The 18,847-nt window shown below is 45.1% G+C and overlaps 2 protein-coding genes and 1 long non-coding RNA gene across 8 annotated transcripts in view; 2 read left to right on the top strand and 1 right to left on the bottom strand.

Moving 5' to 3' along the window:
• Nucleotides 1-5,126: 5,126 nt before the first annotated feature.
• Nucleotides 5,127-10,648, top strand: LOC130384411 (PR domain zinc finger protein 12-like). Its single transcript, XM_056592569.1, has 6 exons — nt 5,127-5,510; nt 7,572-7,637; nt 7,751-7,875; nt 8,177-8,332; nt 9,368-9,483; nt 10,102-10,648. The coding sequence occupies exons 1-6, from the start codon at nt 5,282-5,284 to the stop codon at nt 10,631-10,633; spliced, it is 1,224 nt and encodes a 407-aa protein (XP_056448544.1). The 5' UTR covers nt 5,127-5,281; the 3' UTR covers nt 10,634-10,648.
• On the bottom strand, nt 6,944-10,499 carry LOC130384972 (uncharacterized). Its single transcript, XR_008895949.1, has 5 exons — nt 10,093-10,499; nt 9,350-9,513; nt 8,765-8,859; nt 8,154-8,390; nt 6,944-7,845 (listed from the first exon to the last, which is right to left on the bottom strand). It is a non-coding gene; the product is annotated as an uncharacterized LOC130384972 (long non-coding RNA).
• A 1,884-nt stretch (nt 10,649-12,532) lies between the features above and the next one.
• Nucleotides 12,533-18,847, top strand: part of c5 (complement component 5) — a 47,000-nt gene continuing 40,685 nt past the window's right edge. For 4 of the 6 annotated variants that reach the window (XM_056592823.1, XM_056592826.1, XM_056592827.1 and 1 more), the window contains exons 1-9: nt 12,533-12,655; nt 13,377-13,572; nt 14,203-14,356; nt 14,699-14,769; nt 14,971-15,068; nt 15,153-15,235; nt 15,346-15,436; nt 15,959-16,067; nt 18,287-18,416. In XM_056592823.1, coding sequence (XP_056448798.1) covers nt 12,579-12,655; nt 13,377-13,572; nt 14,203-14,356; nt 14,699-14,769; nt 14,971-15,068; nt 15,153-15,235; nt 15,346-15,436; nt 15,959-16,067; nt 18,287-18,416 — 1,009 coding nt within the window. In that variant the 5' untranslated portion in view covers nt 12,533-12,578. The remainder of the gene's footprint in view (nt 12,656-13,376; nt 13,573-14,202; nt 14,357-14,698; nt 14,770-14,970; nt 15,069-15,152; nt 15,236-15,345; nt 15,437-15,958; nt 16,068-18,286; nt 18,417-18,847) is intronic. The other 2 variants (XM_056592825.1, XM_056592821.1) reach the window with 1 other exon arrangement.

Raw genomic sequence — 18,847 nt, 5'->3', positions numbered from 1 at the left:
TAATTTCACTGTGGGCTGGTGTGTGTTCATTGTTAAGGGATGTGTGATTCAATGTATTAAAACTCATAAGACACACATGAACGCATTCTGCAAACTAATGTATAAGACATGCGAGCAACACAAATCTGTGTTCCCATAGATCTAGTGTGTGCGCGTGCGTGTGTGTGTGGTAAATGGCAGGAAGCAGGCCGGTAAGTACAGATGAACTGTGCCTCCTGATGAATCATTTAAATAATGGGCTTCTGGACCCCAGCCAAAACAGGCCCCGTGGAGCCCTAAAAACACTTTGGCTGGGCTTGGGTTGAAATGACTCAGGTTCTCATAGGAGGACTTGGTGGATGTGGCTATGTGTCTGTCTCTGCCTGTCTGTAAGTCCATCACCCATCCATCCAAGATTTTGTCTGCCTCAATCTGATTTTGTTTCTAAGTTTCCGATCAATACTATATAGCCTATTGTGTCATGTGGGATATACAACATCCCTATCCATCTTTTTATCAAGTTAACAGTGGTCTCATTGCACAGGTTCGCATTTAAGATGAATGTTATGTGAATCTTCACGTATCACGGTTACTCCTCGCGTTCCTCTTGTTCTTCCCTCCCGGTCTGCATCTATTCAGCCCCCCGTCTCTGTCTGTATCCCTAAACTCTCCAAGTTTCCCGCCATAGTGTGTGTGCGTGTCTGCCTGCGTGCGTGTGTGTGCGCGCGCGTGAGTGTGTATAATATATTATAGTTACATTTGCTTTCATTCTCGCGTTCTCTAAATTTTTTAAAGGACATCACCTGGTGCCCTTTGAGCGATGGTTTGCCTATAGTGGCGTGGAGCTTGGCTTTTACAAATGATTGAATAATTCATTATTTACACCTATTTTACCCAAGAAAGAAACATTTCACTCATGTCGGCAGCGCGTCGCCGCCTAAGTGATTGAGCGAGGCATAAAAAAAAGGTGAAGGCTGTTTCTGCAGGTCTGGGGCCCACGTGGCCTCCCCCGTCCGATGGACTTCAACCCGCGATGAGAGACGCCACATCGGACTCACGACTCAACGTTGCTCACGAGCAGGGTGATGCGTAAAATGTAAATGGTGAAACTACCCAAGAGACATTTGATCCTATGAATGTTGACTTTAATTAGTCTAATTAATTAATAATTGACCTTGTTTTTAAAAAAACATTTTCAGGTACACCGAAGCCTACGTGAAGAATATTTAGGCCTACAGAATGTGTGTGTGTGTGTGTGTGTGTGTGTGTGTGTGTGTGTGTGTGTGTGTGTGTGTGTGTGTGTGTGTGTGTGTGTGTGTGTGTGTGTGTGTGTGTGTGTGTGTGTGTGTGTGCGCGCGCGCGTGTGTTTGTGTATAGGGGGGGGGGGGGGGGCGGAAGACAGACGACCTGGCCTGGCGTTCACACTCAACAGGGTCGGGTGAGGCTTTCTGTCGGCACGACGCTAATGAGCCGATAATATGATAAGCTGCGAGGCGATGAGACGCGAGACGCAGTGAGCAGCGGCTGCTTTAAAGCCCATTTCCCCGCACGGCGCGACCGCCCTGAGACAATGCGCCGAGTCGACTTGGATTTGTGTTCCCGTGCGGCGTGTCCGCATTGAGGACTGTCCTCCTCGTGTGAATGGGTTTTATTATTAAAAGGCCTTTTAAAAGGGATTATTAGCACCGTGCACATGGGCTCCCGTCTGGCCCGCCGTGCGCGCGCGCGCGCCTTCCTCGGGCCCTTTCTTTGGCTGATTGTTGCCGCATTAGCCAGCATGAATATGCATTGGTGTTTAATGATATTAAGGAGAAGAGTTGGGACAACATTAGTCTGCCATTTGGGCTGATTCCCACAACCTGTAGCCCCGCTGCGGCTCCTGACGCGCCGCTTTCTCTATAAGCGCCTCCCGGTCCCGTGTCCTCTCCACTTCTCTCTCTTTCTCCTTTCTTCTGTTCAGCTCCTCCATGCCTTCAGCTGGTCATTAATGGCCCAGCAGCCGGACCGACCTCCACGTTACACGTCGTCTTCTACCCTCTCTCTCTCTCTCTCTCTCTCTCTCTCTCTCTCTCTCTCTCTCTCTCTCTCTCTCTCTCTCTCTCTCTCTCTCTCTCTCTCTCTCTCTCTCTCTCTCTCTCTCTCTCTCTCTCTCTCTCTCTCTCTCTCTCTCTCTCTCTCTCTCGTTGATTTCTTTCTTCCCTTTTCTCTGTCTCTGTGTCTCTAGCCGGGGTGCCAACGCGTCCCCTCTTGTTTTTACGCGTGCCAGTCACCTGCCGTCGCGCGGCCCTCCTCCGTCCTCTCCTTTCTCTCTGGTCCTTGCCTCGTCTCCCTTTGACGGTTTGTCGGTCGTGGCGCGGGACTAAAGCACCGTCTCAGGGCGCTTTTTGTCCCGTGAGCTCGAGTGGGTTTTGTCCGCCCGACACCCCCCGCTGAAGCCAATTAAACCAAGAATAAAACCGCAACTAATATTCAACTCATATCCCTCCACCCCGTGCACAAAATAGTACCGCCCACCACTTAAGTTTTTGTTTAGTTGTTTTACGCCTGCTTGTCTTTTGTTTTAACGAAAATATCGAGGCCACTTCGAGAGCCGCTCGGGGTTGTGTTATTGGACTGTAATACCTTCTACCGTCGTAGTAGTACCGACAACTTTAATAACCCCGGTATAGAGACTATCCATCCAACCCTGCTCAGTGAATCTAGCTGCATGGTCGCTTTGTTAGGCCTACCTGTCTTCCAAATGCCTCGTGGCACATAGGGCCTTGCATAGTCGCTATGCCTAGGTATATATATATATATATATATATATATATATATATATATATATATATATATATATAGGCCCTATATATATAGGCTATACACATCCAACAAAACTTCCAAATTGCGCGGCACTTTTCTTGAGAAATATGAAAAGAATAATTAGTCAACATTCTAATTATCTGAGCTTTTTATCTTTTTATTTCGACGGAATATTCTACATCTTCACGTCATACATTTTAAATAACCGGTTTACATGCATTGCACTTGATACATAACCGGTTTACAGAGAACCATGTAGCCTATTGGACTTTATAAATAACCGGTTTAGAACTGGCCTATTGCACTTGATAAATAACCGGTTTACATGTGTATTGCACTTGATAAAGGCCTCGAAATGGAGACAACAAGTAGGCTACCCCTAATACTAATACTATTAGTAACTAATAATATATTCCGGACCATATTATCATCACACAATTTTATCACTAAAAAGGTTAACGTTGAAATGGAATAAAGAAAGAAACCCCATTCGATCTGGGTAAATTGGTCCTTATAATACATCTGTGGCCAAACGGTGTGCGCGCGCGTGTGTGTTTGCGCGTGCGTGTGTGGAAGAAAGCGGGAAGAAAAAGAAAAGTGTTCCGCTGGTGTCGACGACAACGGACTGAGAGACTGGCGTGGCGACAATGAATGTTTAAAAGCTCATAAACATAGAAGGAGGACATAATCCTCATCGGTCGGGGTGGGGGCGTGGATGGATGACACCCCTCCCTAAAAAGCAGCTGTTGACCAGCAATCTGCCTCTAATCTCTTTCCCTGCTCTGTCACTCACACATTCACCCTCTCCCCGCGCGCCTCTCCGTCGCTCTTGCGTCTCGTCGTTTTCGGATCGTTTCGCAGATCCCCCCTTCTGAGCGAGACCAAGACCTTTACCGTTAAGCACTCACACGTGACACACACACTCTCTCTCTCTCTCTCTCTCTCTCTCTCTCTCTCTCTCTCTCTCTCTCTCTCTCTCTCTCTCTCTCTCTCTCTCTCTCTCTCTCTCGCACGCACTATACTCTCTCACAGAAACACACACACGCATACTCTCTCTCTCCCACACACACACACACACACACACACACACACACACACACACACACACACACACACACACACACACACACACACACACACACACACACACACACACACACACACACACACACACACACACACACGCACACACTCGCACACAGACACTCACTAATCGGAGCGGTCAAATGCTCATAATTAGAATACAATTCCTCTAATGATCTTTCTATTGTCCCGACACGCGGAGATTATTGGCCAACCATAAAGTTGTCCGTCTCCAAAAGAAAGAATGGAGGATTCATAAAGAAAAGTGAATGAAAGACGGAAAGAAAATGCAGAACCGTCGAGACTTGCAGGCAGATTCCAAATAAGTCCTATCCTATTCTTGCAATGACTTGAAGCCTGGGCAAATTGCCCCTTAGTGTTTTTACCTGCACGGAAATAATGAACACTCAGTCACAACAACCCACAACTGAAAGCAGAGAAAGGAATAGGCTACATCATTCCTAAAGCACGTTTTAGACTTGGCGCCAACATGCCAAATAAACGAAATATTGTAGGCTACGTTTACTGGTGGCGCAGTAATGAAAAACTGGAGAAAAATAAAAAATGTAAACTGCAATGCCCAATTGATGACCAACTGATAAAACTATTTTTTTTTTTTCGTATTTTTAGATGTTTTTTATTTTTTCCCTCTTAATATCGCTGCGCAGATTCAGTGACGGTGCAGTTAGGCAGGGGTGGGTGGTGGCGGGCGCGGGAGGCGGGGGGGGGGTTGTTATTCTAGCGAAGTGCGTGTTGACACACACACACGTGCACAACACAAACAAGTCCTCTCACGCGCAGAGACGCACTCACTCTTGCTTTCTCCCGCAAGCACGCGCATTCGCTCCCCCTCCACTTGCAGACACACTCTCCTCCCTCCTCGGAACGGTGTAAGTAGGAGGCGATTAGCGGCGTCTCACTCACTCACACACACGCACGCACACACACACACACACACACACACACACACACACACACACACACACACACATGCACACACGCACGCACGCACGCACGCACGCAGACAGACAGACAGACAGAGAGACAGACAGACAGACAGAAGTCTATATAAAACGCGTGTGAAACCTACATGACACACTCCGAATCCATTGCCAAGTTGTGACGCTCTTAAACATTTTACGCTTTTGTGCTTCAACTTTTTTCTTGCAATCACTCAAAAACGAGAGGAAAAACAACTCAACAGAAATAACCTGTTTGCACAATTTGTTTTTGATCCGTTAAATTGAATTTTTAAACTTTATGTAGCAAAGCGGTCAGCAAACCCGTTTTTCGTTTCATTCTTATTAATTTTAATAGCGCGGGTTATTTCCCACCGTTTGGCCCCACGTGTTTTCCTACGCCAGGGTTCGAACCTTCAGCCTAGCACTACTACAGCCATCCTCGATCTCCGACCGCCATGGGCTCCGTGCTGCCCGCCCAGTCCCTCGCACTCAAGACCGCCTTCAAGCCGCAGCCTCTCTCGCTGGCGGACGTCATCACCTCCGACATCCTGCACAGTTTCCTTTACGGGAGGTGGAGGCACGTGCTCGGCGAGCACCACCACCTACTCGAGGACCGGAACGCCCCGAGCGCGAGCCCTAAGACGGCCTTCACGGCGGAGGTCCTGGCGCAGTCCTTCTCTGGAGGTGAGGGACTTTTAACATCAGTGACGGTAAACGATGCTCAGCTGCTGCCAGGTCGAACCAGTGTTGAAACTTTACTTGGAACTCCACCGGAATACCATGCATGTAACTAAAGGTTCATTTTTAAATGAACTAAATGTCAGAACCGTTAGATTAAAACGCATGCTGTACAACATAATGGAACAATGTCGCACCGATAGGCCTCATAAAATAATAATAATACAAAATGTTTGTAACTAAATGTTCACTCTGATTTTAAACTATTTCAACCCAAAATTAATAACTTGCATGAACAAAAATGTTTCTTTACAATTATTGAAATATATAGACTGTTTAATAATATAGGCCTATAAGCATTTATCTAGGCCTTTCCAGGGGCACACTTGGTCTTTCTTCATATATTTATAGAAGGTCGTATTCGTTTTCCTGTTCTCGATATTCGTTAGACATATTTCCGCTGCGCATTTTTCAGAGGTTTTTAGCGGTGGAAGTTTTTTGGGGGGAGACTTGCAAACCCAGAACTTTTTTTGAGTCTTGAAGAATTTTTGCATTTATTTGTATTACCAATTTCAAATCTAGAAATTATTTTCGATGCTCTTTTAAAGATGGTCAAACTATTTTCGTCCTGTGGAAGTTTCTGGCCTTCATAATATTTAGTAAATAATATAATTATATTAAAGACCTAAACGGTGTTTTAGCGTCTCGTAACGTCGGATGGGCCCCTCTCACGCGAGCTCCCGGGGGGCTATTGAATGTTGTGCTCGAGCATGAAACCGGTTGTGACTTAAAGTGGAGGTCTTTAAACTCATTTGGAATTCATTCGGCTTCACACTGTTCCCGTTTTCGAGACAAATCCCCATGGAGACAAGGATGGAGAGGAAAGGGGGCTGGTGGATGAAGAATGATAGAAACCCACTTTACCCCCCCCCCCACACACACACACACGCACACACACAAATACACACAAATACACACACACACACACACACACACACACACACACACACACACACACACACACACACACACTTTGCGCCCTGCAGGCACATGTTGCGCACATGTTGCGCACCCGCACTGTTGTCTCGCTCTCTTTCTCTGCGTGTGTCTTTTTTCCCCGCTGGTAATAAACCGTGAAGCCTAATTCTATCGCTATTCACCTCGTGTCAGGCGCCTAATGGCCTTTCACGTTCTGCTCCCTTTCTTCACCGTCAGACATTCTGAGCTCTACACGAACAAAAACCCTCACTTCACTCACTTTACATTTATTGCTTCAGAGTTCCGAGAAAGACCATCATGAATTTGGAATTAGACATTTTCTATTCTTTCGCTGTTCATGGATAGCTATAGGGGCCCCGCCACATAATGGAGCCATTGAAAGCAAGAAAAGAACGTTTAACCTTTCTGTCTCTCTCTCTGGTCCTATCACATAACGGCTATCAGACACGCTGAAAGAACATTTTCATGGCGATATTCATCAGATGTGGCGGACAAAGGGTTTTCCTTTACACAAAATTGTCCCTTGAAAACCGCTATAGTGCCGAAGATCTTACATGCATTCCAGCGTCTGAAATAGCACCCAACTTATCCTCTGGTTAAAGTAAGAAAATACGACCTAAAATTCAGAAAAAGTTTATTTTTGTCGAAGTGTTAAAAAAAATTAGTCCTCCATTAAAATCACAACAGATTAAAGTATAAGCAGCCAAATTAGGCCTATTGTGTATAATCGAGTCAGAGTTGAGTCGTTTTCTTTGGACTATTGTTTGCAACCCTTTGTCGGAAAGTATCAACATCTAAATGAAAATATTCACAGAATAGGTTTGAATTAAAACAGAAGTACGCATTTTTTGTTGCGGAATGTAAAGTAATAGTAGGTGTCTGAGTCCTTTTAAAATATGCCTACAAACTCTCCAACGGTAAAAATGTCTTAAATCTCTTCAGAACAACACAAACCAATTTGCATTTAGATTTGAAACACAAAACTAAAAGGTTCGTTAATTCTGCTTGTTACAATGTCATCCTCATAGATGTGATCATTTTGGTAACCCTCTGCTGGTCTTCTTTCAGAAGTGCAGAAGTTGTCCAGCCTTGTTCTTCCAACTGAAGTGATAATCGCCCAGAGTTCAGTTCCAGGTAATTAAGCTCTAACTTTTCACGGGGAGCTGGTTTTCGTATGGTACAGTTCTGTTCTGTTGTGGCCCTTGTTGGGTTTCCCGGTGATCATGGAGGGTGTGCTTGGTGTTTAGGCGAAGGCCTGGGGATCTTCTCCAAGACCTGGATCAAGGCTGGGACCGAGATGGGTCCGTTCACAGGCCGCCTCATCTCTCCGGAACATGTGGACCTGTACAAGAACAACAACCTCATGTGGGAGGTGTGTGCATGGCTGCCTGCCTGTCCGTCTATTTGTCTGCCTGTCTGTCTGCCTGCCTTTCTGTCTGCCTGTCTGTCTGTCTGTCTGTCTGTATATATCCTACTGACTGTCTGTCCCTCTGTCAATATCCTACTGTCTGTGTGTCTATATACTTCTGTCTGTGTGTCTATACCCTACTGTCAGTGAGTCTATATCCTACTGTCTGTCTGTCTGTGTCTATATCCTACTGTCTGTGTGTGTGTGTCTATACCCTACTATATGGTGTCTCCTGTCCTTACTGACGAGTCTGTCTGTCCAGCAGGTGTTCAACGAGGACGGCAGCGTGCGCTACTTCATCGACGCCAGCCAGGAGGACCAGAGGAGCTGGATGACCTACATCAAGTGCGCCCGCAACGAGCAGGAGCAGAACCTAGAGGTGGTGCAGATCGGCAGCAGCATCTTCTACAAGGCTGTGGAGGTCAGTCCTCCTGCACCGCACCGTACCACGGCCACAATCACTATTACCTTCATTACACCTTATTGTACAAGTACACAAGAGTATGATTATTAGGCTTGGTTCCTCAACAGCCAGATAGCAGCAACAACACAAGATAAAGTAAATAGAGAGAAGTAAAAATAAAAATACTTAAAATTAAGTAGCAGCATAGATCCCAATAATATATAATAATAATAATGATAATAATAATACAACTACAATAAAGTAAGGCAAGTAATAATAAGTAGAAAAACTAAAACAGTGGTAATGAGTAATAATAGTAATGAGCTGTAGTAAATTGTAAAGTATATAGTGTTAAAGTGGTAGATACCAGCCACGGATTCTAGTGCAAAAATGCTGTGCAAATTAGAGACACCACACCCTGAAGCTCTGCTACGTAACGTTTCCCCGTACCTTGTTGCACTGGATCAAACGTACGTTAGTGACTACAAGAGTTTAGAGCTAAAGCAGTCCATCCACGTCGTGATCGTCCCTGGGAATCATGCTCTCTGAAGCAACCGATACCATGAGAGGAAGTAAAAAACAATTATTTTTGTGGAATTAGAATCCGGAAAAATGAAACCTGGCTTGAAATTTACCTGGCTTGAAAACATTACTACTTGCTTCGGTATCATACACACACACACACATATATATATAAAAGCCATACAGATATTTGTGACTATAACTACACTGTAATATACTATTCAATTCTACTCCATTGTACACATGTTTACCAATATGTTAGTTGTGTATTGTGGGTTTACGCACAGGTATTACTAATATTACACAAGATAACCCCACAAGCTATTAGATCTAAATACCTAGTAGGATCACTCTGTGAAAAGTGATCTAAAAAGCTTGACAGAGACTTGTAATAGAAAAAGATTGAAAAAAGCACTGAATGATGTCGCCATCTTGATTTCGAGAAGTTCCTAATAGTTCAACTGGAAGGAATGTCTTATTGAACAAGTGAAGGATGATTCATCCCGTATTGACCTCACTCTCTCCTTCCAGACCATTCCACCAGACCAGGAGCTTCTGGTGTGGTACGGAAACTCCCAGAACACCTTCCTTGGAATACCGGGTGTCCCAGGAGTAGAGGAGGAGCAGAGCAAGAAGAGCAAGACTGGTGAGACCATAACAGCAAGCACACCATACATCTATGGAGAAATATATAGATGTTTGGGGTTATATATAAGTTTGGGGTTACTTGCAAACATCCTTATATGTTAAAGAAAGTGACTCTTTTTATTAATGCAGATAACAATAAATGAATCAGAAATACAGTCTAGACATTGTTAATGTGGTGATTGCCCGCATGTCCAGCAACCATCCCTCCTCTGTTCTGACGGTACATTGTTTAGCTGTGTTAAAAGGCTAATTCGTGATTAGAAAACCCTTATGCAATTATGTTAGCATAGCTAAAAACTGTTGAATAAAAGTGTGAGTTTTCATGGAAAACATGAAATTGTCTGGGTGACCCCAAACTTTTGAACGGTAGTGTACATTCACACATATTTGTATCATGTATGTATATACATATAAACACAAACATGTGTGTATTTCTATATACATATATATATTATAACATTATAGTTGTTATAACATACGAGCAACGAATAGTAAATAATTATTAACTGGGTTTATGTGGTCAGAATTGCAGTTGGTACCGTATGATGCCTTGCTAAGAGGCACCCGGGCACTAGCTGCTGTAGCATAGATGGCAGCCCATCGCTCACCCACACAAACGTTGAACTCTTGTTTCTGATTGGTCCAGACGAGTTCCACTCCTGCGACGGCTCCTCGTCCTCGTCCTCCTCGTCCTCCTCGTCGACGGCGGCGGCTGCGGCAGCAGCGGCCGCCATGATGACGGCGGGGCGCATGCGCTGCGTCATCTGCCACCGCGGTTTCAACTCCCGCAGCAACCTGCGCTCCCACATGCGCATCCACACGCTGGACAAGCCCTTCGTCTGCCGCTTCTGCAACCGCCGCTTCAGCCAGTCGTCCACCCTGCGCAACCACGTGCGCCTGCACACAGGCGAGCGGCCCTACAAGTGCCACGTGTGCCAGTCGGCCTACTCCCAGCTGGCGGGGCTGCGTGCGCACCAGAAGAGCGCCCGGCACCGGCCCAGCGGCATCGCCATGGCCGCCGGTGCCGGGGGCGGAGTGCAGGGCGCGCACTCGCCTCCCACTCCTCACCCGCCGCCGCAGATGAGCGGCGTGCCTCACCCGGCCTCTCTCGTGCACCACATGCCCAACATGCCCACCATGGTGCTGTAGGCGCGGCCGAGCAGACACACCAGGGCCGGCATTTGGCATACGCGACCTAGGCGATAGCCTAGTGCGACAAATGTGTTGTAGGCGCCCTCTAGTGGCGTCTTTATTTAATTAATTTAATTTAAAGAAGCGAAATAAAACATGCCCGCTCGGAAGAGGTGTCACCTGGGGCGTAATTCGCACTGCCTACAGACACACACGCGTACGGGCAAGAGCCTGTCCGGCACGAGGCATTCCTAAACTATTGCATGATGAGGCCGCTTCCCCCCCGTGACTCGAGAGATGAAAGACAACTGTTTGCATGCATGTCAAAGTGGCTCCATATACGGCTCGGAGTCTGTTTTCCATGCAGACCTCACCTCGACCGCCGCTTCTCACTCTCAAGCGGTAGTCCTTTATTTCTGAAGTCGCCGGTCAGCCACAGGCCAGAGGTAGAATATTCCCCGACTGGAAACGGACGGAGATACTATGCTTTCATTTTATTCAGACGCATGGACCTTACCACGATCTTTTTAAACGTCCCGATAAAATTAACACGTCTAGGCTTCTGACTAAAAGTTGTTTTTTGAGGACAAATTGAGGACGATACAGTTGAACAGGAAGGGAAGTCATCCTTCCCTGTTTAATTAACTGGAGTTGTTCATTATTAAGAGTGGATGTCAATTGGCCACTTACAGATGAACATTTAACATAAACCTTCATGTGAACCTTCTCTTTAGCAATTCATGATATAGACATCTACATGTCTGTAAGGTAGCATGTTATATTAATTATATTTACGTTTCTGAATTCCTTACTACTCGTCCAATCCTCATGATGTGTACTGTGTATTCTCCAAGGGCATTGTGGCTGTGGTTATGTCGGATGAAAGCACGAGTCATTAAGAAGGTCAAGGGTCATTAAAAGCACTTTGATCTGACTTCTCACTAACAGAGCCCTTTCCACCTCGCTAAAAGAGAAAGTTCATTTTCATGAAACCTGACTCATTTGTCGTCCTTAAAAATACCAAAAGTCTTACGATTATCAGTAGTACTGCTTGTTCTTAGTGTAATTATTATTGTTATTATTATTATTATTATTATTATTATTATTATTATTATTATTATTATTATTATTATTATTATTATTTGTCTGATTTGTATTATTGTTGTTATTTAACCACTGAGGGGCCTATTGAATCTGGGTTGCCCAGGAACCAATGAAATTGTTGTAAATAATCTAAGACTATACATTTGTGTATATGAGATGTGTTTTACCCTGAAAGTAATATTCACCTGTCACTTTATCTTTGTGGATGGATGTACAAGGTCCTTTTAACACATGTATCACTATATATCAAGTCTGTAGAAAGTATTTAGTAGTTCAGTCTATATCTCCAAAATAAAGTCTAAAACAAAGTTTACATGCACAACGTTTGCTGTAACACAATGTTTATTCACTAATGCTCCTGCCATTCCTCTACATTTTGACATGAAAACATGAAAGACAGACGGGCAATTAGATTAGATTACATGAAACTTTATTGTCATTGCACCAGATAGAACAACCAGTAAAACGAAATGCAGTTTAACATCTAACCAGTAGTGCAAATAAAAAGTGTTTTTCCTTATGCAGTGTTTAAATGAAAGTACATAAGACAAAGAATGAAGATGATTATAATATAAGTTTATAGCAGAAAGAGGAACAAACAAACAACATTTCAGCAAAGAGCAAATATCGAATAAATCAAAATTGTGAAACGACTTCCCAGCTGCAAGTGTTAGTCAACAAAAACGCTTGGGCAAATATCTCCAAATAAAGAAACTCTGCACTGGTTAAACACACCTTTGCACCTCGGCGATATTTCGAAATGTGCATCGTTTCAGAGGTCCAGGGTAGATGAGTAACGAACGAGGCTTCATATTATTCTGGGTCTCAAAGTAGCCTCCTCAGACTTGATGTTGTCACCATGGAGATCAGTCTGTGGTTGCTACTGTTCTGTTGGTCAGCCGTCCTCCCCAAGACACTCTCTCAGCCTCTCACCACGTAAGTCCTGCCTTCCACACTTCTCCCCACACACACACGCACACACACACACACACAACACATATACGTGAGACTGCGGCTTCTGGGATGCTCTCCCCTCTCCTCTCCCCTCCTAGCCTCTGTCCTCTCCCCTCTCCTCTGCCCTCTCCCCTGTCCTCTCCTCTCCCCTCTCCTGTCCTCTCCCCTCTCCTCTCCCCTGTTTTTCCTCTCTCCTCTCCCCTCTCCTGTCCCCTCTCCTGTCCTCTCCCCTGTCCTCTCCCCTCTCCTCTCCCCTGTCCTCTCCCCTCTCCTTTCCTCTCCGCTCCCCTCTCCTCTTCCTTCTCCTCTCCACTCCCTTCTCCTCTCCCCTGTCCTCTCCCCTCCCCTCTCCTCTCCTCTCCTCTCCTCTCCTCTCCTCTCCTCTCCTCTCCTCTCCTCTCCTCTCCTCTCCTCTCCGCTCCCCTCTCCTCTCCTCTCCGCTCCCCTCTCCTCTCCTCTCTCCTCTCTCCCCTCCCCTCTCCTCTCCTCTCCTCTCCCCTCTCCTCTCCTCTCTCCCCTCTCCTCTCCCCTCTCCTCTCCGCTCTCCTCTGCCCTCTCCCCCGTCCTCTCCCCTCTCAGAGCCTCTGCTCATCTCTGCCACTCGTTATATCCTCTCATTCCCATCACTTCTGACTCATCATGTCCTTCCTCGTCCCCTCGTCTCTGTTCTCCCTCTCTCCCTGTACCTCTCCGCGTCCTGCAGGTATTTGGTGACAGCACCCACATCTCTGCGTTTGGATGCGGTGGAGACAGTACTGGTTCAGTTGTTTGGTTTCACCCAGCCATTGGAGCTTTACGTCATCCTGAAGAGCACTCAGGGCTCGCAGAGTGTGAAGTACTCGGAAGAAAGATTGACTCTGAACCAGGCCAACAACTACCAGGCGGCCGCTAAAGTCCAGGTCAGTGCCACAATATACCACTCCGTCATTACGGGGGTCCAACCTCAATAAATAAACAGACTTTTATTTTGAAAAAACGATTTAACGTTCCTCAAAGAAGAAACATTGCCTCTTAGAGGGCCGGGCCTTTGTCTTCTTCATCACTGGGTCTTTGTTTCACTCCCCGAGAAAAGAAAAGCCATATGAAAGCAAAACAGAAGGCTTGAGAGCCTTATCACATTATATATCATTTATCAATTGTCCTCTGGTGCCTGGATTTTGTGTTTTTTATTGAAAGAAATAAAGCCAATTCCACCCTTGATGTTTGCATTAAAGTCACAAATTGGTTCACCGGAATGCAGGAAATTAAGTGTTTGAGGACGCTCATAAGGTCCTGGGGGTGGATGCAGGCCTGCCTTAACCTGCCATTGGGCCCTGGGGCTGAGAGGTTTCGTAGAGCCCCTAATGGCAAAATGTCAGAAAAAAACTAACAAAAGCTCATGATAGGCCCCCCGATCGGCGTAGGCCCAGGGCTTCAGCCCAGGCATGCCCGTGCATTAAGGCGGCCTTGGGCGGATCTCAAAAACCCTGATTATGCAATAGTTTAGAATGCATATTGAATCACTGGGTTCAAATATTCTCTCTCTCAAGGTCTTGCCCAAAGATTTGGTTGAAGGGGCTAGTAATGTGGTCCTGCTGGTCCAAGGATCAGGAATAAACGACCAACGGGTGATAGACATCAGTCGGTCCAACGGCTTCATGTTCATCCAGACAGACAAGTCTCTTTACACCCCAGAACAGTCGGGTAAGTAGGCCCGCCTACTACACATACACACGCACACCAAGAGATAGGGGAGATGGGCTTCACTTACTTATTCAAGCATTTTTCAACACACTTGTGACATCGTCAGATTGTTCACTTGTTTTTTGGTTTGTGGACGTGTGTGTGTGTGTGTGTGTGTGTGTGTGTGTGTGTGTGTGTGTGTGTGTGTGTGTGTGTGTGTGTGTGTGTGTGTGTGTGTGTGTGTGTGTGCATGTGCGTGTGCGCGTGTGTGTGTGTTTGTGTGTGTGTATGTGTGTGTTTGTCTTTCTGTCTGCGAGTTTTTGCACGCATTGCATGTGCACATGTGTGTGTGTTTCTCTACAGTCAAAGTCAGAGTGTATTCTCTGAATGAAGAATTGAGACCAGCCAATCGGAAAGTCATCCTGACGTTTAAAGTGAGTTTAAAACGACATCTGTAACTTAAAACTTCAGCTGCCTATAAAAGCATCGGGTTTTCTCCACCCGATTTAGAAACCCCAAAGAACGAATTTCTTCTTATTCCATGTGAAAAGGACTTCAGTAAATAAAGCATGCAAAATAAAGCAATATAACCAATGTCAAGGAACTTTACATTTGAGGTGTCTCTGATCAAACAGGACCCAGAGGGGCAGAAGGTGGACATTTCGGAACTAATTGATAATAACAATGGAATCCCCTCGATGCAAAACCCTTTCAAGATCCCCCTGAATCCAAAGTAAGCTTGTATGTATTGGACTCCTAGTAAACAGCGCCCTCTAGAGCATGGACCGCATCAATATGACTTGAATTATGATCCTAGGCTGGGAGTGTGGAGCATTGAGGCCACGTACTCCAAAGACTTCGACACCCAAGCCATAGCTGTATTTCAAGTGAAAGAATATGGTAGTATACCCGATACATACTGCCATGCATGGAAAAGGGAAAAAAAAATCACAGTACATTGAAATGTAGTCAATACATTTAATAAGTCAAATATTTATTTCTATTCATAGTTCTGCCCAGTATTTCTATCACAGTCAAACCAGAGGAAAACTTCATCAGCTCTGATAACTACCGAAGATTTGCCTTCCAGATCTCTGCCAGGTGACTTTTATAATAATTATAGGGCTAGTAGTTGCTTATAGAAGTACTAGTTGTATTATTGTTGTGACTAAAAGCCTAGTATTAATATTTTTCATTATTGTTATTGTTATTATTATTATCATTATGATGAATGTTGCTACAACAGGCATTCAAGTTGCATACATATATAGTAGTATTATGTTTATTGTTGCTACGGGCCTAGTATTTTTCATCTTGAAGTATAAGTATTATTTTCATTGTTACTTGGCCTGGTTGTTATACATATAAGTAGTAGTATTCTTGCTGTGCTTAGCAGAGTACCATTAATCCAATTGTGTGCCTTTCTTTGTTTGTGTTTCGTGTGTTTGTTCGGGTGTGCGTATGTGTTTGTGTTTTTCTGTGAGTTTGTGTACGTGTATCTGTGTGTGTGTGTGTGTGTGTGTGTGTGTGTGTGTGTGTGTGTGTGTGTGTGTGTGTGTGTGTGTGTGTGTGTGTGTGTGTGTGTGTGTGTGTGTGTGTGTGGGTGGGTGTTTTTGTTTGTAGCTATGTCAATGGAGTGCCTGTCAGAAAGGGTGTTGTGTTTATCCGCTATGGTTTTATTTCAAACAAGGAGGAGCCAGTGATATTCCCCAACTCATTAACTAGGAAGCTTGTAAGACACACACACACACACACACACACTCACACACACACACACACACACACACACACACACACACGCACACACGCACACACGCACACACACACACTAGGGATGGGCAAAATGATTATTTTCCGGGAACTAGTTCTTTCAGTTCAGTTCACTACAACGATTCGTTTGTTTGATTCGTTCGTTTTGATTTGTTCGTTACGTCAGATTACGTCACCACCCCCCCCCCCGCGAGACGGCCGTGAGCATAATTTAAACGACATCTAGGCTCTAACCCCCGTGAAAATCGAGAAGATATATTATATAGTATAACTGAACGTCCCACCAATATTTATACCACTTGCTTACTCTATATATTTCATTCATGGTTTTACATTTATAATTTTATTTTACTTTACATTTAATTCTTCATTATTCAGGCATTACAGAACTTTCATGGTCATAAATAAAAAATACGAACTGCAGTTTAATTTTTTTTGTTTGTTCTTAAATTGACGTAGAATGGAGCAAAGACTCCTGGGATTGGGAAATGCGCTTATCCAAGAAACAGATGGAGGTCAAGTCTATTTTCGTAAAAATGTAGGGGGATATATGAGTGGCCCCACGTCGAATGGTATGACCCAAGGTACGTCAGACAGCTTGCCGTGTTCCAATACCCGTACTTCCATGAGTATACTTAAAAGAAGTACACTATCTGCACTATCCGTACTCACTTAGGTACGCTAATTTTTCAGATGCGAGTGCTGTTCCAAATCGAGTACTCTGTGGTGCACTTACCGGAAATGACGATCAAGACTGCCGCCGTGGCTCCTCCCCCGCAATAAACATCCCGCTTTGAACGGTGAACTCTTTACGCCTAGCAGCTATAAAAAGCTATAAAAACTACAAAATGACTCTATTAATGCAGGCTATGTGGAAAATGCGCCGACTTTGGCTCAGCCTCTTCCGCTACGTAGCTAAGATGGCTGCCGTTGAGTACGGGGAGTGTCCTTCGATCCACACTTCACGATTAGCCCGTTTTGAGTACGGCATCCGGGTCCTTGAAATATACTTCTTTTCGCCGGATCTGAATTGGAACGTACTGTGTACTCAAATTTTGGCTAGTAAGTACGGACAGTACTGGTATTGGAACACGGGAGAAAGCGCGCATATTCGACGGTACCGCCTTGTCATTTGTTTACCCAGGTGCCATTGCAACACCATTGCTACCTCTCATTGGCTGAATCTTTGAGAACGTTGTAGACTCAATCAATATAAGTCGCGGGGAGACGAAGCTCTGTTCGTTTGTATATTTTATTTACGTGACCATATTTTTGGTTAAAAAGAATCAAAGAACCAGTTCTTCTTGTTTTGGGGAACCAGTTCTTGTCGTTCACGTTCGGGATTCGTTCGTTGTGAACGAATCGGTCGCGACCGACTCATCCCTAACACACACACACACACACACACACACACACACACACACACACACACACACACACACACACACACACACACACACACACACACACACACACACACACACACACACACACACATAAATACACACACATACATACAGATTTCTGAAATAATTACATTGCATATTCGTAGTCTAAAGAGTATGCAAATATTAGGGTGATAAATATTAGTGTCCCTGTGTGAAATTTAAGTGCCAGTTTCGTTTTGTGTTTATTCTCACATTGATTATTTTTCTCCTGTTTTGGAAAAGTCAGATTGAACCCCTCCCAGTGAGTAGGCGGGAGACTTTCAGAATAAAAAAACAACACAATAACAGTTTTTTGTCAACTTTAACTGCCTGGGTGGCTGGGCGGGAGGCGTTGTGGGAGTGTTTATAGAATGATTCTTGAAAGCAACCAGAGAGGAGCTGGCCAGCATTTGTTATTTGTAGAGCTGGTAGTTTATACCTCAGCCGGCCTCTGTATCAGCTTCTGAGAGCCAACCCTGAACCTTTGTAATGAGAGGGTTGATGGTAATTGTTTGTGTGTGTGTGTGTGTCTGTGTCTGTGCACATTTCGGTGTATCTGTGTTTGTGCGTGTGTGTGTGTCTGTTCTCATCTGTGTGTGCGTGTGTGTCTGTGTGTGTGTGTGCGTGTGTGTGTGTGTGCGTGTGTGTGTGTGTGTGTGTGTGTGTGTGTGTGTGTGTGTGTGTGTGTGTGTGTGTGTGTGTGTGTGTGGGGGGGGGGGGGGGGGGTGGGGGGGGGGGGTGTGTGTGGGTGTAGCTGTCGCCCTTAGGAGTTGTGGATGTGAATCAAGACATTAAGGCTCTCCTGGCTGGCACTGCCCGCTACACGTTGGAGTCACTGATCAAAAAATCCCTCTACATTACAGTATTGGTCCAGGAAGAACAAGGTGCCTACACACACACACACACACACACACACACACACACACACACACACACACACACACACACACACACACACACACACACACACACACACACACACACACACTTACACACACACACACACACACACACACACACACACACACACACACACACACACACACACACACACACACACACACACACACACACACACACACACACACACACACACACACACACACACACACACACACACACAAGAAGAACAAGACCACACAGATAAGGTAAGGGAAGAGATGCCCTTATTGGTCAGAAATGAGCTTTGAGGGGTCTTAAATCGAAATAGTCTCCTACAGAGGCTGGCACAGTCACATGGAATCAGGTATTCTCACAGCACATTTCCCTTACTGAAAGCTAATGGACGGCTTTGCCAGTTCCATAAATAACATTC

The sequence above is a fragment of the Gadus chalcogrammus genome, chromosome 6 (assembly GCF_026213295.1).
Source record: "Gadus chalcogrammus isolate NIFS_2021 chromosome 6, NIFS_Gcha_1.0, whole genome shotgun sequence".
In the NCBI taxonomy this organism is placed as follows: domain Eukaryota; kingdom Metazoa; phylum Chordata; class Actinopteri; order Gadiformes; family Gadidae; genus Gadus; species Gadus chalcogrammus.
This window is presented reverse-complemented; position numbering and strand designations above follow the sequence as displayed.

Coding starts and splice junctions, on each gene's coding strand:
- LOC130384411 (XM_056592569.1), top strand. CDS start 5,282: ATGGGCTCCGTGCTGCCCGCCCAGTCCCTCGCACTCAAGACCGCCTTC. Junction 5,511..7,571: donor GGCGCAGTCCTTCTCTGGAG/GTGAGGGACTTT, acceptor GTCTTCTTTCAG/AAGTGCAGAAGTTGTCCAGC. Junction 7,638..7,750: donor CGCCCAGAGTTCAGTTCCAG/GTAATTAAGCTC, acceptor CTTGGTGTTTAG/GCGAAGGCCTGGGGATCTTC.